General features: G+C 44.9%; 1 protein-coding gene across 1 annotated transcript; it reads left to right on the top strand.

The window, feature by feature from the left end:
• Positions 1–501: 501 nt before the first annotated feature.
• On the top strand, positions 502–20,781 carry ODAD4 (outer dynein arm docking complex subunit 4). Its single transcript, XM_066586509.1, has 12 exons — positions 502–655; positions 4,752–4,883; positions 5,632–5,785; positions 8,725–8,786; positions 11,540–11,699; positions 12,844–13,065; positions 14,191–14,395; positions 14,552–14,638; positions 14,748–14,944; positions 16,788–16,888; positions 18,670–18,745; positions 20,605–20,781. The coding sequence occupies exons 1-12, from the start codon at positions 521–523 to the stop codon at positions 20,616–20,618; spliced, it is 1,545 nt and encodes a 514-aa protein (XP_066442606.1). The 5' UTR covers positions 502–520; the 3' UTR covers positions 20,619–20,781.
• The last annotated feature ends 5,032 nt before the right edge of the window (positions 20,782–25,813 follow it).

Genomic DNA, 25,813 nt, shown 5'->3' with positions numbered 1-25,813 from the left:
TACTACAGGCGCTAATATGCATCGCACGCACACGCACTTATATGTACCACATGCGCTAATATGCATCGCACGCACTGATATGCACTACAGGCGCTAATATGCAATTGCACGCACGCGCACTGTTATGTACCACATGCGCTAATATGCATCGCACGCGCGCACATGCGCTAATATGCAGTGCGCACACACATGTGTATTGCATAAACGTGAGCACCGAGCTTCCGATCACTGCCACTGACGGCTCAGCACGGGCTTCACATGCACATCTCTGGAACTCTATCCTCGTGCACATCCAGTCAACCCAAACAACCAATCAGGTTGCTGGAATTGCTGAACAGGGCAGAAGTGGGGTGGAAAAAGTTAATAGGCTGCTCTATGGAATTACAGCGATTACTTGCCACGCCCCTCCTGACTTGTCCCAGTTCCTAATTGGCTGCGGACGCTTCCTCGACCACGTGACGCGTGGTCCCCTGTTGCTTGGTAACCGTATACACTGCTAAGTACAACAGTAACAGTGTGTATGGAGGGAATGATGGCGGAGGAGGCGGACGGGCAGCAGGGAGCACCGCGGAGCAACTTCACTATCTACATGGCCGAGGGGGAACAGCTCTACCAGAAGGGGGAGTACGACAAAGCCAGGGAGAGCTTCAGTAATGTAAGAGCCGGGGCAAGTGCGGGCTGAAAGGCAGGAAATAACAGATAATTGCATAAATAGCAATCCCATAATGTCATGTTGTGATCGAGGCGGCAGGATGATGATCACTCAGGTACAGATTCCCTCTAGAGCCTGGGGGAATCGACGCGGAGCCTGGGGGAATCGACGCGCCATATACGGCAGGCGGAAATGGGATCAGTGTCCGTAAGAACGGTAGAATGGTGGTCCCGCGTCCCCCGGAAGGATGAAGCGGTGGTCAAGCATGCGCGCTGGTAGCCGAGCGCTGTCCCATAGAGAGGGATGGAGCCGCAGAATTCAAGCTTGTCGATTCACCCGTATGGGGGGCCACGGGGCCCGTGTGATATCAGTAGGCGCCCCAGTGGTCGGACCCCGACGATCAGACACTTTTCGGTCCATGAAAATCAACAAAAATAGGATGCACGTTTTTTTTTAATGCGCAGCATCGGTCCACATAAAGAATACACGTCCTAACCCATCCTTTTACTGTAATGGGTCCGTACGCGGTCCGTGATCAGTCAGTTAGAAAATACGGATAGCGCGTGAACAGAAAATCCTGGTGCGTCCCCTTTAACCCTTTCCAATCCAGTTTCCCTGCCGCCCGCGCTCTACAGTTCTTATTTATTTTGGGTGGTAAAGCGCGTTGCGGATTCCTTTGGAATTACTCAACAAAAACACATAAAAATGTTCCGTCGTGATGATTTTATTGGCAATTTTTGAAAGAAAAAACACTATTCAAGTTTGGTATTGTAGCAATCGTACCGACCAATAGAGTAAAGTGATCATGTCGTTTTTGTTGCCGTTTGTGCGCCGTAGAAACAAAACGCGATGAAAGATGGCGGAATGTCATTTTTTTTTTTTCATTTTACTCCACTTAGAATTTCGTAAAAGTTTTTCCGTACATTATTTGGTACATTAAACAGCACCATTGAAAAATACAACTCGTCCCACAAAAAACAAGCCCTCGTACAGTGACATCGATGGATATATAAAGGAGTTACGATTTTTTAAACGGGGGGAGGAAAAAAAGAAATGGGGAAAAAAGAAAAAAAGAGGCCGTGTCATTAAGGGGTTAATGGATCTGTGTTGTTCATGTGCAGTCAGTTACACACATGGATCAGCAATTTGTTTTTTAGAATAACCTCGCCTCGCTGCCGCCCGCGATAAAATCGCACAATTTTTTTATTGCGAAACTCAATAGGACTTTCTAATGTCAAAATCGCATCACAATGCAAGTTTGTGCGATGCGATAAAACGGAGGTTCCATAGGGAAACGTGGGAAATTTTAAAAAATGTAAAAATCGCACAGTGCTGAAAGATACAGCATGCCACAATTTATTTTTTTTGTTTTTGGAACATCGCAACAGTGAAAACATCGCTAATGGGAAAGAAACCATTGAAGATGATTGGTTTCATGAATCTGCCTCTTTACTCGCTCTTGCATTACGCGAAAATCGCGCAATTTATCGCCCGTGTGAAACCACCCTTAGTGTTAACACGTGTGTTTGATATTCTGGACGTCTGGGCGCTCTCTCTTCATATGGAATTTCTCAAGAAATGGGATGAGAAAGAGTCTTAAAAAACAAAACTGCACTGTTGGAGAATGAAAGGGTTACACCTAGACAGAATTTATGAAACTTGGATCAGAGTCTCTCCATGTGAAGGGTACTGAATAATTAAAACATGTGCGAAGTACATGTATTAGGATGGCACCTTGTTTTGCAAAATGCTACATTGTTTTAGTTTATAAGTCATGAATGTGTTCTGTAAGAGGGTCCTTTTTTTTGTCCACAGATTGTCGGTGAGCAGGTATGCCAAATTGTTCAGTTCGAACACGGTACACCCAAATGTCTGGTTTTGAGAGAAGCCAGATAGTCGGCATGTTCTAAATGGGACATCATGTTGTGAGATCTCCCGAAGGACTGGCTATAGAGCAATGTCAGTACAGAAAGTGTGGACACAGGAAGGCTTCAGTACTTGTAGACCTAGCATAGGACGGTATTGTTGTATCTTGTCTCCACCATAAAGAATGGTTGGAGGCAAAATGCACACCCACAAGCAACGCTCCCAATTTGATTGGCTGCACAGGAGAATGGTTGGCCATGATCTCCCCTTCTGCCTCGTTTCACTCACCCTTCGGTCACTTGGCTTGGCCTTGGTCCCCTTCCCTGCTCCTCTCTGGCATGGTAACCCCGCTGAACCGCGCGCCTGTGAGTCTGTGCCGCTGGCATCTCCCCTGTCAGTCTGCTAGTCTGGCCCCCCACCCCCTGCACCTGCCTGTAATCCTCACCTGCTGGCTGCGCTCCGTGGTCCAGCGGCTGTGCTCCCTGGCCTGCTGTCGGCGGTCTGTCAGCTGTGCCTTGCTGTCCCCGCGGACCCACTGTCAGTGTGTCCCCCTGCACCGTCGCATGTAAGGTATGCACAGTCCCTCACAGTTGGCCTCCGCTGTCCTGTCCTCTGTCGTACCGCCTTTTCTCGGCAGCTGTCAGTGTGTTTTGCAGGTGGCGGCGCTCCATTACTATTTCCCCGGTGCTCTGTGCTTCTGGTTGCCGGCCGCTGGCAGGCACCGGCCCTGCCTTCTGTGCTGCGGGGACGGAATTCCCTATTGCATGGAGCCATGGACATTGCAGGGAGGCCAGGGTGTGGAAGCCGCTTGGAGCTGGGGGAATATGGTGGGGGTATGCCACAGCCCCAGGGGTCGCCATGCCAGAGAGGAGCAGGGAAGGGGACCAAGGCCAAGCCAAGCATCCGAGGGGTGAGTGATTCGAGGCAGGAGGGGAGATCATGGCCAGCCATTCCTCTGCGCAGCCAATCCAATTGGGGGCATTGCTTGTGGGCATGCATCTTGTCTCCACCCATTCTTCTGGTGGAGACAAAATACAAGAATACCGCATAGTGCACACAGAAGGACAACGCCACATGAAGACTGACAAATTGTGCTGAAGGCAGTTGCTGATAGGCGACTGTAGCACAGATCTGAGCAGCGGTTGGAGTCGCCCAACGAACAATTGTAAACCGATTGCGTGTAACTAGGTTGCATTCTCGGACCCCCCCATGCAGTGTGTTCCGTAAACCCTATTTCCCTGCCAGTAATGATTAACTTAATGTACTGCTGGACACATGAATGGAGTATAGCTGTGTTTAGTGACGAGTCCCAATTCTGCTTTGGAAAAAAAGTGATAATCATCAACGTATCCGTTGACATTTTGGAGAAAGGGCCCAACTGATTTCATAGCACCACACAGGTCCAACCCTTAGAATTATGGTTTGGTGGGCAATCAGTTATGACAGCAGAATGCAGTTGGTGGTTGTTGAACGCACAACTACTGCCCGCCGGTATGTCGACAGAGTGGTACACCCTGTTGTCATGCCCTTCCAGACCACCATCCCAAATATTCTCTTCCAACAAGATAATGCCTATCTGCTCTGCACCTATCACAATACATGCCTTGCAAGGTGTCACCACCATGGATTGGCCCCCGCGGTCCCCAGCTTATCCGCAATATGCCTGGGATGCCATAGGTAGATGCATTATGTCACATGACCATCAACCACAAATTGACTGCATGGAGAAACATACCCCAACAAGATTTCCAAACACTTATTGATTGAATGCATGCAAGGTGCTCCTGGTGGGCACACCTCTTACTGAAACTTGTACCAAACGGTAAGAAACTTTGTCTGATTCATTCCAGTTTGCTTTCATTTGTCCTTGGCATGTCTCTGTACATGTCTACCATGTTTCATGAACATTCCTCAATTGCTTCTGGGTGTAACGCTTTTAATTCCCACCAAGTACTGTATGTGGACTCCTATAAAATTGGAGACAAGCCGAGGTACAGTTTGGGGCCATTCGAGTTCCATTGACACTGTATTACGGTCATGTAGAACACAGATATTTAATACTGCCAGTTGTATGAGGCCTAAAGATGACCATAAATGGTCCAATGTTTTGTCCAAAAGCAACACTTGAGTTGAAAATTGAGCATCATCTGTGTAGACAAGAAGCGCTCGCTATGATGGCAGCTCCTGAGGCATCTAAGTTATCTGTTATATTTTTCATTAATCTCTTAAATAGGCTCTCGACATACAGCAATCGGAGAAGCACTGCCTGGTGGCGCGGTCTAAATGTTTCTTAAAACTTGGGGACCCAGAGTCGGCTTTAAGGGATGCAGAAGCTTCTCTACAGGAAGAGCAAGATTTCTTTAGGGTAACTTCATGAACCAACTTTGCTGTCATATATCATATCATATATCATATCAGTCCACCGAAATTCAGTATACAATAGTCCATAATGTGAATATACTGGGTGACTGCTGAACGACAAGCAAAGGTGACCACACTGGATCTGTGCTGTGTAGTACATATCCAGTGTGGGCATCTTTGTCATACAAGTGTTGGTGGCTTCAGCAGTTTCACCCTATGTTTTGGAGAAATAGGCGCTAATCAGTCCTCAGCGCTGCACTTGCGACGCCTGACATGCCCGTGCATTACACAGTCCTTGATTTCAGTGGCACCATGTGATGTATAAATGGGTTGTCCCGTTGAAGACAACCGATATCAGTATGTGGTGCCTGGCGCAAAAGGTTGAGCTTCCAGGTTTCACTCCAGGCGCCTCCAAAAACAGCTCATTTTGCTGGGGAAATCTGTGACAAGCCACCGGAAAAATGTAGTATTACCGAATGGGCATTGATGAATGACCATCCTCTAATTATGTACATAACATTTAGACCTCCTGAAACGGATGAGGCCAAAAATCTGGATGTGACAAAAATAATTGGATGAGTAAGCGTTGGGGAATGAAAGAGTGGTCTTCTTCATGAAAGAAAGGACACAATGAAGGCTTATACTGTATACAAGGTCCCACTTTAGGTTCCATTTGGGGGTCACACTAGTATGGTGATGTACCACCAAGGGTGACTGCAGTATTTTCAGATGACCCTCTCTTCTCTATACAGGGTCTTTACCAGAAAGCAGAGGCTCTCTATGCTATGGGTGACTTTGAATTTGCCCTTGTGTTCTATCACAGAGGGTACAAGTTACGTCCTGAACTCCAGGAATTTCGTTTAGGAATCCAGAAGGCTCAGGAAGCTATTGAAAACTCTGTTGGAAGTGAGTATTAATAGTTAAATAAATAAGGCAAGTGGAAATACAAAACTATTTCTAAACTTGATGCTCTTATATAAAGTTTTATTTCCATAAAATCTTGGGAAAATCCCAAATGTATCCTTAAAGTAGTGCTTCAAATTATCAGTTTAAGGCCCTTTTACATGCAATGATTATCGCTCAGAATTCGTCCAAACGCCTGAAAATGAGCGATAATTGTTACATGTAAACATGGGCATCATGCACTTTTCATTTGAACAATGGATTTTGGTTCACTTAAAATTCATCGTTCAGCCGCTCATCTTTCAAAAGACCGCATGATGTTCTCTTTGCGGTATGTTTACACTAGCTGAGAGGAGAACAATGGATTGTGTTGGCAGCCTCAATGAGGACAATGGAATGTGTCTGCAGCTGTTTACACAGCTGGGAGTTTGTTTAAAACACAAGCTGGGCTCTGCAAACAACTCCTGGAGGTTCCTTTACATGCAAATGGAGGTGATAAAGTGTTAATGGCCAGTAACATGTTATGCAAATAGATAGCTTAATCTTTCATTTGTTTGAAAAAGACCCCTGAAGGGTCGACACACCTTGCAGTGTTGTCTTTCTTTGTTGCTAATATTAAATAAATGGGAAGATACAATCCTTTCCACTATTACCATTTGGATCTTGTGTTGGATATCTTTTGGACATTGGAAGCCCTGAAACCCTTTTTGAGATACCCCTGCGAAGTAAGTTACTTCTTAACTTTTTTGCTGCTTTTACTGGCTGCTTTATACTGGGTGTACTTCCATTCTGGAGTGCTTGGTAATTTTTCTATGGCTTGACCATTATAGTCTTTTCATTTGTTTGAAAGATTATCTTTGCGTGTAAAAGGGCCATAAGTTATAAAAATGAATCATTAAAGGAGTTATTCAAGTCTTAAAAACTGATTGCCTACTTTCAGGATAGGCCGTCAGTACCTGATCGTTTGGGGTTCCAATAGCCCTGCTAGTCAGATGTTTGCTCGTGTGTTCAATGTTTATATCTGATTACGATTTTATTTGTATTCAGAATGTAGTTTTTTTTTTTTTTTACTTTTTATATTGAAGGTTAATAACAAATTTATTAAAACAAGTGCAGTATAAATATTTTGCTTCATACATTAATTAAAATAAATATTTATAGAACAGTGAAAAGTTGTACTGCGATTAATTACTGTTTACAACCGAAGAGTTTCTACCACACATGCTGATAAATCATAAGGAAGTAAGGATACAGGGAGGGTGTATCACAGGGAATAATATTGCTAACCATATCTCTCCATTGGGCCATAGTTGGGGGTCGTCTGTCTATCCATTTGATTGCCACCGCTTTGCACAGTAATATCCGTACATGGTGTTGCCATTGTTCGTGTCTAGAAGTCCTAGTAAACAAATCTCTGGGATTTTTTAGTACTGGAATCCCTAAAACCTTAAAGGGGTTGTCCCGCGGCAGCAAGTGGGGTTATACACTTCTGTATGGCCATATTAATGCACTTTGTAATATACATCGTGCATTAAATATGAGCCATACAGAAGTTATTCACTTACCTGCTCCGTTGCTAGCGTCCTCGTCTCCATGGTGCCGTCTAATTTTCAGCGTCTAATCTCCCGATTAGACGCGCTCGCGCAGTCCGGTCTTCTCTGTGTTGAATGGGGCCGCTCGTGCCGGAGAGCTGCTCCTCGTAGCTCCGCCCCGTCACGTGTGCCGATTCCAGCCAATCAGGAGGCTGGAATCGGGAATGGACCGCACAGAAGACCTGCGGTCCACCGAGGGTGAAGATCCCGGCGGCCATCTTCACAAGGTAAGTATGAAGTCACCGGAGCGCGGGGATTCGGGTAAGTACTACCCGTTTTTGTTTTTTTTATCCCTGCATCGGGTTTGTCTCGCGCCGAACGGGGGGGCTATTGAAAAAAAAAAAAAAACGTTTCGGCGCGGGACAACCCCTTTAATAAGCAAATCAGTGCCTTCACACCTAAAAGTTTGAATCTCAATGCATCCCCACATCAAATGTATAAAATCAGCATCAGGGGCAAAATGTATAATTGGCCCTTACATACGTAGTATCCCAATCAAATAATAGGTCGATATGGTTGGATAAGGCTCAGATACTGGGGACATACTGTGTGACACAGCTAGAGAAATCTATAGAACCTCGATCGATGTAGATTATGTCGGCTGTAGTTGTTCAAAAGATACAAAAATCCCATTAACAAATAGATGTGATAACAATGTTATTCCGTACTCTATCCGATATCTAGAATTAGGAAGTTTATAAAGATGCGAAAGTCCTCTACTATCCCATAAAGGAGTCTCAGAAGGGAGGTCCCTACGCCCTGTCACTGGCTTGGCTAGATCCCATATTCAGATGGCTTATTTCTGAATTGGTAGTAAATATTTAGAATATATCCTGTCCACAACAAAGTAAAAGAGGATCAGTACATCAGGTGATGTTCAGTAAGGGTCTCTCCGTAAGCTCAGAACGTCGTACTTTTTATAGCTGCTGTTAAGAGTGCTACAGCCTTTTCAGATTGGAATGAATGGGACAGAGCTGCAGTACTTAGAATGGCCACTATGAAAAGTACAGCATTCTAAGCGCAGGCCATCAATTTTTTAAAGCCTGAATAACCCCTTTAAATTTGAGCTTCCTGCTTAGCCGGTTACTGCATACTGTTTTATTACTGATTTTAATGATTAACTGTATGCAGTGAGCTCCTGTGTGCTCCTTAGTAGTATCCATGCAGGAGATTTGGAGCTCTGTGTCAGAAAGACCATACTCGTTAGATGTGCCTCGCAGTCACACACCTGATCCTAACAATATTTGAATGTGTTAATATAAACCAGTGGCATAATAGACTTCATGTATCCCGAAGATTTGGTAGTGGGCAAATGGTATATAACAAGATCTCTTTATTCTTTTAATTTAGCTCCAGCCTCTGTAAAGCTAGAGAACAAGGATGGCATGGCATTTCTTAGTAAGCAAGAAGAGGTGAGTAGCTGTTATTACTTAGACACATGAGTGCAAGCCACTAGATGATGGAACAAGACAACCGTGTCCCTGCATGAGAGCGGAGACCTCTTCTCATAAAATTAGGATATTCCTGTTCTTGAGGGATTGAAATAAAAAAGCAGAGAGGATAATATTATACATACGGTAGTAACATAGAATGTTGGGCTGAATGAATACAATGTCCATCTAGTTCAGTCTGTCCCCCCCCCCCCCCCCCGTTTATCCAGAAGAAGGCATGAACCTATAGGATGAACATTCTTTATGTCAAAGCATAAATCTATTGCTATATAATAAAAATCTTACCACATAGTCACTAACAACCCAAGCTGAGTTAATGACATGCTATATAGTCGCTCAATATGTTCAGATTGAATTGCTGCTCTCCCAAATAATTTAGCACTTATTTCCATTGTTTGGACGGGTGATAGGCCGATATCTTAGGATAATCCTTTATTTAAAAAATTCCCTTTAATTAACTTTCCCTTTAATTTGAAGTATGCATTTCTTTATTGTACTAAATCAGGACCATGATTCTTTCAGAGCAAGGGACCACAGCATAGGGAAAACTGATAGATCAGTGTACAGCTCTGAACCAACTTTCTGGGTTCATTGGGCACCAAATTGTTACCCTGTACTTTATAATTATTTAGGAAAGTAATGAGACAAGGGTTTCTTAAGGCCCACTTAGACATAACGATTATCGCTCGAACTTCGCTTAAAAGCTGTCTTTTGAGCGATAATCGTTCCGTCCAAACGCGCGCCATCATGCATTGTTCGTGCACTGTTTGTTAATTGCTCATTTCTAGCCAGCTAGAAATTAGCAATGAGCTTTATCAGCGCCGACCTCTGATATCTCAGCGGGTGGTGCTGATAGTATTCTTTCAGCTGGTATCCTGCTGGCAATTCTCAGCAGGACAGCAGCTGAAAGCTCTGAGAACAATGCAGCTGTTTGCATATTCAAAACAGCTGCCTTGTTCTCGGAGTTATCCCGCTCCGCCTGCGTAACTCTTAAGTAGATAATTAGCTACTTAGAGTTATGCAAAGATGATCGCTCAAAACTGTCACTCAAACTGTCGTTTGAGCGATTTTCGAGCGATTATCGCTCCGTGTAAATGGACCTTTACAACACTGAGTCAAAGGGATACATTGGAATGTTTTTCTCTCCCCCTCTACTAAATTGATGCAGCCACAATTTGCGATATGAATGCAGATCTGTATTTTGCTTAACTTTACTTGGGAGTTATTACAATTAGATGACTAACAGGCTGATCTAGCACTCTTCACCATATGGACTGTAGATTGTCCTCTCCTCTCATGGAGTATAAACTACTTATAGTATTTATTGTATTGCAATTCTGATTTTTAATACAACTTACAGTATCAGCATCTGAAAATTACTAAAAGCATGGCAAGCTGCTTAAAAGGGTTCTCCAGGACTTATTACCGATGACTTTATCCTCAGGATAGGTCATCAATAGTTGATCAGCTGTGTTCCTCCGAATGGGATCCCCACCACCGATCAACTTATTGCCAGGCCCATTGTCAGTGTAGACAGCGTTGGAAGCAGATAGCGCTGTCCATATGGTAGTGGCTTGGTTTGGCACTCCAGGCACAGCTTTCATTGAATTCAATGGGAACTGTGCCTATTGTACCAAACTGGGCTACTGCAATGTTGACTGTGCTATTTGTCTCAGCATTGACAGCGTGCCCAAAGATCAGCTGATCGGCGGGGATTCCGAGTGGCAGAACTCAGCTGATCAACTACTGATGACCTGTCCTGAGCACAATCTATCAATAGTAAGAGTCCCGGAAAACCCCTTTAACTCTCTTTCTGCCAAAGACGTCTGTAATATGTAGTATGATGTCTGCCACAGCTGTAATATGGATGGAGCTTAGATTTTAGTATCAAAATAACCGCCAACTGAAAAAGAACAGTATTCTAAAGCCATGATTTTGGCTTTGCTTCTAAACCCTAGTGGTGATCTAGCCTGAAAGAGCAGGTTGAAGTTGGAGCTTCATATATTTGCAGCTTTCACTTCAGTCTGTGTGAATGGCAGATGGGGGAAGACAGCAGGAGGCATACTAGCATGGTGCATGTAATCCTCCTGTCTGATCTCCTCGTGTTCTTCCTCCGCTTTAGATGACCTGAGGGTTGGTGAGGGAAGATGGACTCTTGTTCACGTTAATAGCCTCTTATCTATCAGAAACGTGTTCCTCAAAAGTGCTTTGTGTCTCAGGCTCTGTTTGGGTTAGAATTTTAGCTACAAGTATGCTTTTATATTAATCTTTTACATAACTTTACACTTTAACCCTTTCCAATCCACTGACCTATAAAGACGTTCTGATTGAAAGCTGTACATCCAACAGGGTATTCTTACTGTATATTACTGGCCGCTCGGTTGTCAGGAGCCTCTCCAGCATGTCACATACCGCAGTACTGGCTGTAGCCAGCAGATGGCGCCATTGTATAATGGAAAAAAGAGAAAGCCCCCCATGGAAACCCTAAATCCAAAATTGGATTGCAAAGGGTTAATGCATGAAGGCGCTAAGTGTGAAGTGCATTTTCAGAATTACCAGGTGTCTTTTCTCTAAACATACTGTATATTGGTATCGGAAAATATTTTTCCTTTTTAGAATTAAGATTCACTTGTGTTGATCAAAAGTATGAAAATTGTCTTGGCATAGAAAGGGTTATTAGCATCTGAATGTTCTCCTTTTTTTGTTGATGACAGAGTAAAAAGGCAAAACAAAAAGAACCAAAAAAGGTCATGAAAAAAGACCCTAAACAGCAGAAGAAGGTAGACCCTTTGAAAAGCCAAAAGACTGCACGCCAGCTGCTGGGGGAGCTCTACAATGACATGGAGTATCTGGAGACACTCTTAAAGGATGAAGGTGGCTATAAAGCTCTTAGTTTAATGGTACAAACTCTATAGGTTTGGAGTTCATCTGCCCTGACCTATTGTAATGAATGTACATTAGAGCAAGAGGTCATTTATGTGAATTATTAGAGTTCAAGGGGTTGTATCGAGATCTAAAGTCATCCCTTGTCCGCAAGGGATACATTTATGATTTGTGAGGATCTGACTGCGAAGACCCCCACTATCCTAAGAACAGCGGTTCTTACGGTAATCACCTGAATGGAGCAGAGGTAATACATGCACATCACTGTTCCACTCATTTAAATGACAGCACCAGAAAATGCTGAGTCCATGTGCTCAGCAATCTCCGGCACTGTCATTGAAATTAATGGAGCAGCATCACACATGTGCAACCTTCATTCCATTCATGTAGAGACTGTTGGGACCCCCTCCAATCATAACGTTAAACCCTATGCTATGGAGATAATTTTAGATCTTGGTACAACTGCTTTTAACAAGTCACCCAAAGATATCGACTTATTCCCTATTCACAGGATAGGTCTGATTAGTGAGGGTCTGATTACTAGGACTCCTACAAATCAAGAAAAAGGGGGTCCTGCATCGTCCCATATGAATGGCGCGCCTGTCTCTCTATGGGACTGCCGGAGATTGCTGAGTGCTGTACTTTGCTTGTCTTCAGCAGTCTCATAGAGGTGAATGGAGTTGCAGCATACATGATCGGCAACTGCTGCATTTATACAGAGCAAAAGAGACCGCCATTCTCCTGATTGGTAGGACTTATAGTGGTTGGACTTTAAACACTTATTTCCATTCCGTGGACAGCTGATAGGCCGATATATGGGGATAACTCTTTAAAAAAAAACTCCCTTAAATTAACTTTCCCTTTAATTTCAAGTACGCATTTCCTTATTGTACTAACTTAGGACCATGATGCTTTCAGAGCAAGGGACCACAGCATAGGGAAAACAAGCCCATAGTTCAATGTACTTTTGGCTTTTATTGGGCACCAAATTACTACCCCGTACTTTATAATTATCTGGAAAAGTAATGAGACAACACTGAGTCAAAGGGATAAATAGCAATGTTTATTTCTCACCATCTACTAAGTTGTACTGTGAATGTGGATCTGTAATTTGCTTAACTTTACTTGGGAACAGGGTTAGTGAAAGGAAACACACGAAGCGGATTAAAACTGCAGGACCTGATCTTGAATGCAATCACCTATCTGGACACACGAACTGAGTTCTGGAGACAGCAGCAGCCCATCTACGCCCGGGAAAGGGACCGCAGAATCATGCAGCAGAAGTGGAACCAGGAAAGGACTAAACCTTCTGATCGGAATCAGTACATTCTCAAAAGCATGGAAGAGATTGATATGTGTATGTACTAATTCACTGCTAATGCAATAGTTGGGAAACAATCTGACGGTGTCGTATTTTTCGTGATGGTCGCAAGGCTGCTCCTGAAACACTTAAGTTGTGGAAAAGTCATAGTTGGGGTGCGTTTACATGTACGTGTAGCTAAGGTGGTGCAGATTTTGTCACGGATTCGGATGTAGATCTGCATCAGATTTCACCCTTTCAATTGAATTTAAATTGGTGGAGTGAAATCTGCTGCAGATCTGCAACAAAATCTGCAGCAAATCAGTTCTGCGTGAATGCACCCAATTGTTGCTTTCACACATTGGTTTTTGCCGTAGTTTTTCCATGCAGTTTTTGAGCCAAGGCAAAAGTGGATTCCAAAGATGTGGCAAAATGTAAAAGAAAGCACTTAAAATTTTACTTCCTGCTGGATTCACTTCTGGTTTTGGATAAAATACTACATCGGATCACATGGCGTAAAAGCCTGACTGCTAAACTCCCTCCCTCTTCTCGCCTCCCTTCCGGCTGATCGCAATCAGAGAGGGTGGGATGGGGAACGGAGATAAGCACCGCCCATTCTCGCCTCATCCCATTGCTGACTGTGAACAAGGGGTGGGACGGGGCAGAGCTAGGCTCCTCCCCTTCTCCACAGCCAGCAATGAGAGAGGGTGGGATGGGGAACGGAGCTAAGCACTGTCCATTCTCGCCTCATCCCATTGCTGGCTGTGGACAAGGGGTGGGATGGAGCAGAGCTAGGCTCCTCCCCTTCTCCACAGCCAGCAATGGGAGGAGGCGGGAAAGGGGTGGTGCTTAGCTCCGCGCCCTCCTATTGCGATCAGTCGGAGGGGAGGAGAGAGAGTAAGTGAGCTGGCGAGGGGGAGGGAAGTGGAAGGGGCGACGGCATGGCAGCCTCTGCATATATGCGCCGGGGCCTGTGCTGTCTGAACAGGCGCACAAACGTTAGATTTGTGCGCCTGTTCACGAGCTTTTACGCCATGGATGGTAGCGTGAAAACGACGGCCGATATACGCTCATGGGAAAGAAGCCCTATGCTGTATTTTACCAAAATTTAGCTTTTTGCTCTGGATCCCTAGCAGTGTTGCTACGGCTAACCACAATTGGGGTATTTTCTGACTGTTATAGTACTCACCAATGGAAGTGCAGAGGGAAGTTACAAGAAGGCCCGCCAGGTGTTAAAAAACATCCAGACTTGGAGAGATGACAACCCAAATAAGCAGATATTAATAGGTAACCTGTATAGCTGCATTGGCAACGCTTATATGGGCATGGGAGAGATGGAAGAGGCACTACACAGTCACAAGGAGGATCTCAAAATAGCAGATGAAATGTAAGTTGATTAGTCTTTTCTCAGTATTCTTCACATCTACTTTCACCCGCCTCCATTAATTCAATCAACATCAGTTATTTGTGTAGAATCAGTTCCCTAGTTTCTTGCAGCAATGGTTCATACAATTCATTAATTATATCCACTTTTGCTTTTCAGCAATTTACCAGAAGCAAAATCCCGTGCAATGGACAACATAGGGCGAGTCTATGCACGGACCGGACAGTTTCAAGAAGCTGTAAAAGTGTAAGCATGTCCCCTGTTTAGAAAGCTTCAAGACTTGCAGTGACTTGGTAGGTGGGCTGAAAGGACAGGGGATGTTATGTATTCTGCTGATCTATCCTTTTAACTGTAGATGGGAAGAAAAGATTCCTTTGGCAAGTTCAAGCTTGGAGAAGACTTGGCTTTTCCATGAAATTGGAAGATGCTATCTGGAGCTTGAATTGTTGGAAGAAGCAAGAAACTATGGTGTGAGATCTCAGTACGAAGCAGAGGAGGCAAGGGATGCGGAATGGCAGCTCAACGCTAGTGTCCTGGTGGCGCAGGCCCAAGGTAATTGGTTACAATAAAAGGAACATTTACTGGTACCCATCATGGTAGCAAAAAGATAAAACTTTTAATATATACTGTCAGTGATAAACTTTCCATTAGGCACAAAGAAAAACAACCCCGCAGGAAACGGCATTTTGCCCTCGAGGATAACGGTGGATTGAAGTTCATGTAATGGGAGGGAAGGAGGAGGTGCAGTAGTCTCCTAAATGGACAACGCTTTCTCTGTTTGAAGCTGCCCTGATCACTACAGGTCCAACTTTTTCAACCCCCAATATAAGCCACCATTTGTCTGTAAAATTTCCAATGCCGGATCAGTCTTGCAGGAGAGCATTTCATTTCAACAGGCCACTGTGTTTTTAGACAGCCGCTAACCATATGCCATATTAGAGCAAAGGAAATACATAGAGAGGGGGCCCTATACCCGGGACCTCCTTCTATGAGCCAATACAACAAACATGGCCAACCATGCAATACTTAGACATGCTTCATTTGGCAATAATAGAGAACCCAGACCCTTGAGGAGATGTTGTACGTGGATCATTTTACTAGAAGCATCATCAGTTGTATACCTGATGAAGATGCCAGGTCAGGATCGAAACGCGTTATATGTGTCTCTTGGCATCCTTTGTGGAATCCATTGTGGTAATTGGATATTGGTCAGCAGATATCAAGGAGCATCCAACAGGTTCTTTCTGAAATACCTATGTTATGGCTGCCGGCCGCCTCTGCCTCCTCTCCCCTTCCTCTCCCACTCCTTGCAGCTGTTGGATTCTTCTGTGCAGCATTCCTTCAGCTGCTGCCTCTAGGACACACATGCATGCTTGCCCTACCTCTTAAAGAGCTAGTGTGTACACCCAGCTTCCCCTTCTCCAGCCTATCCTGCCTCTTCCCAGGTGAAAGGTGCCTGAGCATAATAATCTTCCTAGTGTTCCCACAATCTACTTGCTTCTCAGTTTAGACCATTGTGTATATACCCAGCTTTCCAGAACTCTGCCTGTCCCCATCCCAGCCTGTTTTCTGACTACATCCTGCCTAATTGACATCTATGCTGACCTCTAGGCTAATTTACCGTATTGTATGAACTCCACCTGACGCAACCTTGGCCTGTTAAACTCCGTTCATCTTTGCCTGTCCCTTCAGTATCCACTCCAGTGCCTTCTGGCCCATCTGAATCAGTTGTCACTACATTGAAACTACTCCTGGGGGTTTTCTGCAGTGAAGGCCAGATCCCTCAAAAAGGGGTTAAAGGGTAAAACCCACGGTCCAATTAGAGCAGCCGTCAGAAGCAGCCCAAAGCCATATCAGTCAGTAACACAGTGGATCCACACCCACTGCTTTATAACTATCCTGCCACTCATTGTAACCGAATCAGTCACAAGATGATCATAGGAAAAAGCCAATGTTATTCTCTGCAGTAAATGCACTAGTTCTCTGTTACACCGGAATTATATGTTTGGAGTATAGCCGTGACGGAAGCCTCTGATATATACCACTGTTTAGGCATACACAGGCATGACTCCCATTATACGAAATATATACAGCACAGTTTCCTTTTTTGGCGTGCCCCTCTGCATAGGAAAGCATAGTGGACTGCGCTTTATTATATAGTAAAAATATATGTGGACCCATATCAGCCTAGCTTATGCTAAAAGGATACTCTATTGGCATACGCTGGGTAGATGGGGCCTATGGACACAGTAGTGGTATACTTTTGGAGAGTTCTCTTGACCTATACCTCCAATATAAGTAACAACGAGATGTGACCAAAGCTCGCAGCACATCAGCGGTGTCTGGGTGATGGATTGATCTTCTATAATTGTGAACCTTTTATCTTTTATTATAGTAAAATTAAAGGATTATCAATCTGCTGTGACCAACTTTGAGAATGCCTTAGAGAAAGCAAGAATGGTAGACAATAAGGATGCAGAGCAAGCAATCCTTACTGTGAGTATAATTAACCCTTTAAGGTGCCCATACACCTTCACCAGCCGCTGCCTGAACGATCATTCGGCTTACAACTATTTCCACTGGCTTACACACACACACAAACATTTGGCTCGGCAAAGCGTTCACTTGTGTTTGTAAGGGGTTTGCCCTTAAGGGGCTTCCCTGAAGAGGTAGGAACATGGGAATCCTGGGGTTGTAGTGACCTCTAGTGGCCATAAAAAAATTACCCAAGTATTGCCTCCTATGTGCTGGGCTTTAACTGGCTGTTAGGAGGTCACATTTGGGAAAGGTCCTACAACTTTCTAGTGGAAGGACATCCTGACATATAAGGATGGAAGAAAAGTGGTGGAGCTACTCCGTGGGTAGATATACAATGTTCGTTAGTGAATAATGGAGACACCTAGGGGGTGAGTGGGTCGGGGGATGGCATAGTCTCCCTCCAAAGAGAGCACCCAAAAAAGGTGTGGGGATACCTAGAAGGTGAGTGAGAAGACTTATAAGGCCATGCAAGCTCCTTTCCTTATAGAGACACAGTACCCCTCCTAACCCATATCGCCGGCTTCTTACCAGCCAAGCCAGAAACCTACTGCACCTACGGGAGGGGGGGGGGGCACACACCCTGAAGCAGCTGTCTGTGTATGGTTTTCTGGCTTAGTCTCCTATTCCTAATCATTGTTAAGACTTGTTAAAAAGTCACATTGATTTGAAGGAATGCTGCTATCCAATAGGTGGCGCTGCAGAGGTACTTTTACAACGAACGATTATTGTTCAGAGTTGTGCAAATACCCGCGGGTATTTGAATGATAGTCGTCCTATGTAAATGCAGGCAGAAAATGAACAACTGGATGAGAGTTGTTCAGTAGAGATGAGCACGTATACTCGCTAAGGCACATTACTCGAGCGAGTAGTGCCTTAGCTGAGTATCTCCCCGCTTGTCTCTAAAGATTCGGGGGCTGGCGGGGGGCAGGGAGGAACGGAGGGGAGATCTCTCTCTCCCCCGCTCCCGCTCCCTGCCGCAACTCACCTGTTACCCACGCCGCCCCCCGAATCTTTAGAGACGAGCAGGGAGATACTCGGCTAAGGCACTACTCGCTCGAGTAATGTGCCTTAGCGAGTATACTCGCTCATCTCTATTGTTCAGTCATTCAGCTTCTGCATGCAGAAACCTGAACCACTAGCCTTTCAGTGTCATTTATTTCTGAATGATTGTGTGCTTACAGTGAATGAAGCCTGGTGGGGAAAGAACGCTCCCCGGTCACTCCGCCTCCATGCTGGCCGCGTTCTGAGAGATGCCAGTGATACTCCCTCCTGTGTAACAGAGCAGGAGCGAGCTTCACTGAGACGCGCTATCAGACTTCGTTTGTTAAACAGTTCGTCCCGTGTAAATGGGCCTTTATGGACTATATACAGGGGATGATTATTGCTCAAAATTCATTCAAAGGAACAAATCTGAGCGATAATCGTGCAGTGTAAATGCCACAATCGCTCACTTTTCGTGTACAGGTTTTCATTGCTGACATCGCTGGATCGCGGGCTTTTTGTTCTGTGTAAACGCTCCCTGCTCAGCGCTTCACATAGAAGGTGAAGCAGCGAGCGAGAATCCAGTGATCCAGCAGTGATCTATCAGTGTCGATGCTCTGCACGAGCTCTAACGACCTTAGCGGTGCCATCAGCGCTCCTGCAGTTCTTTACCCGGCTGTCGTCCTGTGTAAAAGGGCCATTACTGTCTCACAGTGCAATAATGAATTCACAATTCTACTTTTTGTTCATTGCCCAAGGCTCTTGAAGATGCCCAAAGATTTGCTACAGGGGAGATTAAATCAGAAGACACCATGAGGGAAGATACCCCAGCTGGTAGGTAACCATAAAACAATGTATTGCTTAAAAAAAAAAAAACTGATTAATTGTCCACTCCAGCAAAATACATTTTTCCATGTCCCCCCCCCCCCCCCACATGATTGCCTTTGTATATTGCAGCCACTTCAATGCAGTGCATCCTGTCTGATGCTTATCAGGCACCATCTTGAGAGTGAGATTTTTGCTTTCACTTTCAGATCTATCCCATGTTGCATCAGCACAACAGTAGCTACAGGCTATACCATTTGTACCTACTGGGTGGACAGTTAAATTACCATTGCCTTCTATGTTCACCTTAATAAGCTACAGACCTATCACATACAGTCAGGAGGATGAGCTGTGATCTCCTCTATTATAACTGTGTGACAGGAGATGTGTGATCATTAGTAACTGTGATAGGAGTGTCTGTGTCCCGCTCTAGGCAGTTTCTGTGGGAGGATTCATGTAAAGCATAACACAAACTGAGAAAGTGACTAGTGTCAGCCAGCATAAACCCAAGTATATCTGAGCTGGTCAGAATTGAGATCACATGACTATCTGAGGAAAAAAAGGCCAGAAGTTTCAGATAGAAAGTAATAACTAGCCAAAGTAACACTAGCTTACTTAAAATATACTGGGGGGATTGCTGCATAATGAATGAAAAGAAATCACTGAGGTGGTCCTTTATGCCCCGTTCAGACGGCAGTATCTGGTCAACATTTTGCTACAGTATTTGTAAGCCAAAACTACAAGTGGGTCCAAAATATGGAGCAGATGCAAATCTTTCCATTACACTTTTTTCTCTATAGGTTTCATTCTGGATTTTGGCTTACACATACTGAAGCAAAATACCAGATACTGCTGTCTGAGTGGGGCCTTAAAGGAACATTGTGTACCGCCTTATGAATGACACAGGAAATCAAAGAATACTAAGGGCTCCTTCCCACGGGCGGATTTTCGCCGGCGGAAATCCGCTGTGTTGCCCGCAGCTATTAGGTTCTATTGAACCTAATAGCACAATGCTCACGGTGCGGAATTCCGCACCGTAAAATCACCCGTCCTCACCCGCGGCATGCTCTATTTGCCGCGGGTGTACGCGCGGACAGCTTCCATTGCAGTCAATGGAAGCCGTCCATCACACTATCTTCCGCTGTAGCACAGTGGAAGATAGCGTGAAACCGCTTTCCCGCCTACTGCCAGTCGTGTCATATGATGCGGCCGGCGCGTCATGTGACACTGTGGCGCGTGTCATATGACGCGGCCAGTGCATCATGTGCTCTATTGCACATGCGCGCCGAAGCGTCATGCGGGACGTAGGACGCCGGATCCGGAGGTAAGTACTGGGATCTCTGGGGGGGGGGGGCGCCGTGATGGGCTCCGCCGTGGAATTCCGCGGTGGAGCCCGTCACGGCCGTGTGAAGCTGACCTTAAGATAACATTACACAGGACAAATATTGGCAGAATTTTCGCTGGAAACAGCAAGTTCGGGTGATAATTGTCCCGTGTTATACACGTGGCTGCCCATGGGGCATTGAGTGAGAAATTGCTCAAATGTCGGAGTCGCTTAGTTTTTAAGAGAACCAAGCGACTATCAGGCCGTGTAAACAGTCGCCGCTCAATGTTTGAGCAACTCCTGCTTAATGTGAATGGCGCGGGCGGCTGGAAGAGATCTCCGGCACGCTCTGCCTCCATTTACTAAACAATTAAGACCTATGTGAAAGTACAGGTACGACAATCGTCTCGTGTAAAAGGACCCTGACAGAGAATCTCCGTGTCATGCACCTCAGGCCCTGCAATAAACATTGCGTAATGTATCCGTCTTTTTAGATACTCTATCATAATAGATGATAACTTTGTTCACTTTCTTTGTTTTCCAGAGGACAAAGTATAAAGTGGTAAGAGGAATCCTTCTGGACTCTGTCCCGGATCTCCGTGTGGCATTATCTCTTAGGAGCGGATTCTGTTTGTAATATGAGGCTACAGCTGGAGGGTTTCCCGTGCAGAACGTGTTACCGTTTATTTAATTTCTAGGAATAAAAGAACATAATAAAACATTTCCTTCTTTGTTTGTATTTTTTTTTAATGTTTTTATAGAATTTGTTTTCCAACTAAGGCCGAACATCATGTCACCATAAACGCAGAGAACAGTCAAGATCAGCAATATGAGGTCCATGGTATGTAGATGGTTGTGGCCATGACCTTGTCTTAGAGATGAGCAAGTATACTCGTTAAGGCACATTACTCGAGCGAGTAGTGCCTTAGCCAAGTATCTCCCCGCTCGTCTCTAAAGATGTGGGGGGCGGGGAGGAACGGAGGGGAGATCTCTCTCTCCCGCTCTCCCCCCCGCTCCCCGCCGCAACTCACCTGTCACCCGCGCCGGCCCCCAAATCTTTAGAGACGAGCGGGGAGATACTCGGCTAAGGCACTACTTGCTCGAGTAATGTGCCTTAGCGAGTATACTCGCTCATCTCTACTTGACGTGCTTCAAGGAATCTCTGTGCAAACAATCAGTGCTGTACAAGGACAAACAAAGGGGTGGGAAGGATCAGGGAGGGGAGGAGAGGGGTACAAGCAAAATATTAAACAATAGAACAACTTTTGCTCTATTCGCTAGGTAATCCCGAGAGATTTCCATACATATTTCTGACAGCTTGTGTCATTTTACTCCTTTTCCAGCAATAATAAATCAGTAATAATTTTCACAGTAATATACCAATGAGATCACAGGCTAATATTCACACCTTAAGGTGCCTTTACACGGGACAAATGTTCCACCACGTATCACTCCTATGCTTTCATATAGGAGCAAAAGCAGTTATGTAAATGTAAGGCTGTATTTATTAAGCTGTACTTGTTAAGGCCCATTTACACCAGCCGATGATCGCTAAAAAACAAAAAAAAATCGCTAATCGGCGATCATTTTAGCCATCATCATAAATAATAGGAAAGTCCCGCAGCACACCTAACACATGCACTTAAGTGCAGAGGTTCCAATCTGTGTACGCCAAGCCACCTGTGGGGTCATGAATCCAACCCCAAGTAAATGCAATGGTATCCAAGGAGACGGCAGCATCAACAGTGTAGAAATTGTAGAAAAAGGTTTTATTTCTCCATAAAATGGCGACGTTTCGACTTAATCTAAGTCTTTTTCAAGCCTTAAAGGGGTTGTCCCGCGAAAGCGAGTGGGTCTATACACTTCTGTATGGCCATATTAATGCACTTTGTAATGTACATTGTGCATTAATTATGAGCCATACAGAAGTTATAAGAAATTTTTCACTTACCTGCTCCGTTGCTAGCGTCCTCGTTTCCATGGAGCCGCCTAATTTTCGGCGTCTAATGGCCAAATTAGACGCGCTTGCGCAGTCCGGGTCTTCTTCTTTTCTCAATGGGGCTCCGTGTAGCTCCGCCCCGTCACGTGCCGATTCCAGCCAATCAGGAGGCTGGAATCGGCAATGGACCGCACAGAAGCCCTGCGGTCCACCGAGGGAGAAGATCCCGGCGGCCATCTTCAGCCGGTAAGTAAGAAGTCACCGGAGCGCGGGGATTCAGGTAAGCGCTGTGCGGTGTTCTTTTTTAACCCCTGCATCGGGGTTGTCTCGCGCCGAACGGGGGGGGGGGTTGAAAAAAAAAAAAAACCCTTTCGGCGCGGGACAACCCCTTTAAGTCAAAACATCCCATTTTATGGAGCAATAAAACCTTTTTCTACAATTTCTACACCGTTGATGCTGCCTCCTCCTTGGATACCATTGCGTTTTAGCCATCATCGGCGCGTCTAAACGCATGCCCATTGTGCGCTTTTCGGGCACTGCTAGCTGATGGTTAAACTGAGTCCAACCTAAAAATCGTCCTACACTCTTATCAGCAGTTCTCCATAGCTGATAGCATTGTTTCCCCATAGAGAACAAAGGATCTGAGCACAGATAATAGCCCCTGGGCTATTAACTGCATTCAGGGAAGGCTTTATTTGCACACAGTAGCTGAGTAGCTACTTAACCCTTGCCAATCCAATTTGTATCCCGGTTTTCCTAGGGGGCTTACTCTTTTTCTGCCATTATACAACAGCGCTATATGCTGGCTAAAGCCAGTACTGCATGAGGTGACACATTGGATAGGCTTCAACAGCAAGGAGGCTGCCAATATACAGTAAGAGAACCCTGACAGACGTCTTCTAACATCGGAGCTGTACAGCCTTAAATCGTAATGTCTTCAGACGTCAGACAGTGGATTGGAAAGGGTTAATAGTTTGTGCAAAATGATCGCTCAAAGCGGTCACTCAAACTGTTGTTTGAGCGATCATCTGTTAGTGTAAATGGGCCTTCAGATAGGATAAATGTTGACTTAAATGAGTGATTTTAAACAAAAAAGTGATGATATAATGGATTTTTTGGGGCAGTTGTTGATTGAAAATGCAAATGTATGACATGATCAGCCAATCATTTGCTACTTTGCACAAGCCAGCTGTGTTGTTTTAGGTTGTTTTTAAAGTACCTCCTTGCTCCCCCAATTTAGTCTGACACATTGATGGTTAATCGCCCACTTTCTGGCCATTACTTAGCTTACGTGTACAGCCAGCTTTACTATTGCTGGCACTAAGTTCCCCCCAGAAGATATGTGGAAGAGTTATCATCACAGATAAACTTCCATTCATAGTAAAACTTCAGTCATATTTAGACTTTATATCCAGGGTTTGCACCCTAGCTCATGTCTGAAATCATGAAAACGGGATTGGGATGGGACCCCTCTGTGTAATCTATCCTGGGCATTACTGACAGTTGCTCAAACGGAGACCAACAGCACCACTCCCACCCTCACCGCTGGTCTTTGCTTACATCGGCTGCAGAGCTGACGTGTTTGTATATATACCTGTGACTGCTGCCGCCAATGTCCTGCCAGAAACCGCCCCAAATGGGGGCAGCCCCCTGTTGGTAAAGTCTGATTCTCATCCATGAGACCTGTATACGGGATCTCATTGGACTGGGAGCCAACAGTAATGTCACATGACACACTGCTAGAAAAGAGGCGCATCGATGGACGAATAAGTATTTGGAAAATATACATTTGAAACCCTTTCGAATAAAAAAAAAAGTTACAAAAAAGCCTCTTAGCTTTGTGTTGATAACATCTTTGTCCGCTAGAGGGCGCTGTAATCAAAAGAACAATCTCACTGAAGTAGTTATATGTGATATTCCCTTCTGTCACAGTATGAAGATATTTGGCTGGGGTTGAATTGGTCATTGCTACCAATTCATGAGGTTATTGTTTTTTTAGGATTGCACCTACTAAACCGACGTTATTGACTTAGGGCTCCCACACACTTGCGGTTTTTTAACGCAAATGTCAATGGGACTTTCCATAGCAAAATCAGCCATGTGAACATACCTACCGGTAGGTGAGTAGCAGATAGTTTGCACCAAAATCTGTGTCAAATTCTGTACAATTGGTGCTAAATTTGACAGCGGTCCACACCAAAATCTGCAGCAAAAAATATGGTGTGGATTTTGGCACGGATCTGCAGCATATTGCACCCTTTCCATTGAAGGGGTAAAGCCTGCTGCAGAGCTGCATTAAATTCACACCGTATTTTGTGTAGTGGATTTTGGTGCAGGGCTGCAAAATACGCACCAATTGTGCGTATTTGATTTGGAATTTCATGTGAATTTTGGTGCAGACTGTCTGCTGCAGAAAATCTGCACCAAATCCGCTACATGTGAATGCACCCTAAGGCCTCATGTCCACAGGCGGGTCAAACTCCGCCCGTGGGAGTCCGCAGCGAGAGACCCTGCCCGCGGCAAACAGCATTTTTTTTTAGCTTCTGCGAACCTGCCCGGATCTTCTTTCTTCTGCACTGCAGATGAGTGTGGGCGCGCTGCGCACATGTGCAGTACGCTTCTTTTTTAAACTTCTGCTTTCCCGCGGATCTGCAGCACCTCTGCAGGTGTGCCGCGAATCGTACGGCTTCTATTGACTTCAATGGAAGCCATCAGTGCGGGATCTACACAGAAATGGAGCATGCTGTGATTTGTTTTCCCGGACCAGGAGGTCCACAAATAAAATCCGCATGCTGGGCAGCGTGATTTTTGGATCTCCCATGTGGATTCCGTAAATCAAATGCGCCCGTGGATATGAGGCCTAAGGCTGGATTCACACAGGTGGTCGCGGCAAAATCAACTTTTCTTTAACTGAGATTTTTGAGCGTTAGCAATGCTTTTTTTTGCGTCATCTCGCATCGCTGCCGCCTGCAATCAAATGACACAATTTTTTTATTGCAAAAGTCAAAAGGACTTTATAATGTTAAAATCGCATTGCACAAAAATCGCAAGTTTGTGCGTTGCAATGCAATAAAAAGGAGGGAAACATAGGAGATTAAAAAAATCGTACATCGCAGAAAGATAGGACATGCTGCGATTTTTTTTTTCTTGCAACATCGCATGAGTCAAAAGATCGCAAATGTGACGAAAACCACTGAAAATCATTGGTTTCATAATTCTATTTTTTACTCACACTCACGTCGCACGATTTTATCACCCATGTGAATCCCTTAGGGAGATATATTCAGACACAGCGGTGATGTCATTAGTTTTTACTACATATCACCACAGTTGACGTTTCTGCAGCTAGTGAGTTACAACGCGACCGCAATCACATTAGCCTGCGATGTCGGACTGTCGGACTGTGCGATGTGTATCACAGCCAAAGCCGCCATGTAGCCCCAGCCTAAGGCTGCCTTCTCACATGGAGGAATCGGCATGGGCATTAAGCAATTAACATCTGTAGTAATTCCACATGAATTTTGCGGTGGCCAAATCTGCACCTAAATTATGCAGATTAGGCCGCGGTTTCACTTGCAGAAAAGCTGCAGAATCCAACTCTTGTATCTCAAGGGCTGAATTCCGCAGCATGATTCCGCAGCATAATCAGGATCAGGAGTTTTACAAAAACACTGCAAATTCGTCACAGAAATTCTCCACCATATGAATATGAAGGGGATTTTTAATCCTCTCCACGTTGCTGGTACTGTAAATGATGCGGAATGTCTGCAGCCATTCCGTTAGCGGAAATTCCGTGTCGGGTCCTCAATGTGTG

Source organism: Eleutherodactylus coqui, chromosome 13 (genome assembly GCF_035609145.1).
Source record: "Eleutherodactylus coqui strain aEleCoq1 chromosome 13, aEleCoq1.hap1, whole genome shotgun sequence".
Classification (NCBI taxonomy): Eukaryota; Metazoa; Chordata; class Amphibia; order Anura; family Eleutherodactylidae; genus Eleutherodactylus; species Eleutherodactylus coqui.
The sequence above is the reverse complement of the archived record's forward strand: the minus strand, read 5'-3'. Positions and strand labels throughout refer to the sequence as shown.

Bases quoted from the DNA above. Each gene is read 5' to 3' on its own strand.
- ODAD4 (XM_066586509.1), top strand. From the start codon at position 521: ATGGAGGGAATGATGGCGGAGGAGGCGGACGGGCAGCAGGGAGCACCG. The intron at 5,786-8,724 runs GTGAGTATTAAT...CTTTTAATTTAG, and splicing joins TATTGAAAACTCTGTTGGAA to CTCCAGCCTCTGTAAAGCTA. The intron at 13,066-14,190 runs GTATGTACTAAT...TGACTGTTATAG, and splicing joins CATGGAAGAGATTGATATGT to TACTCACCAATGGAAGTGCA.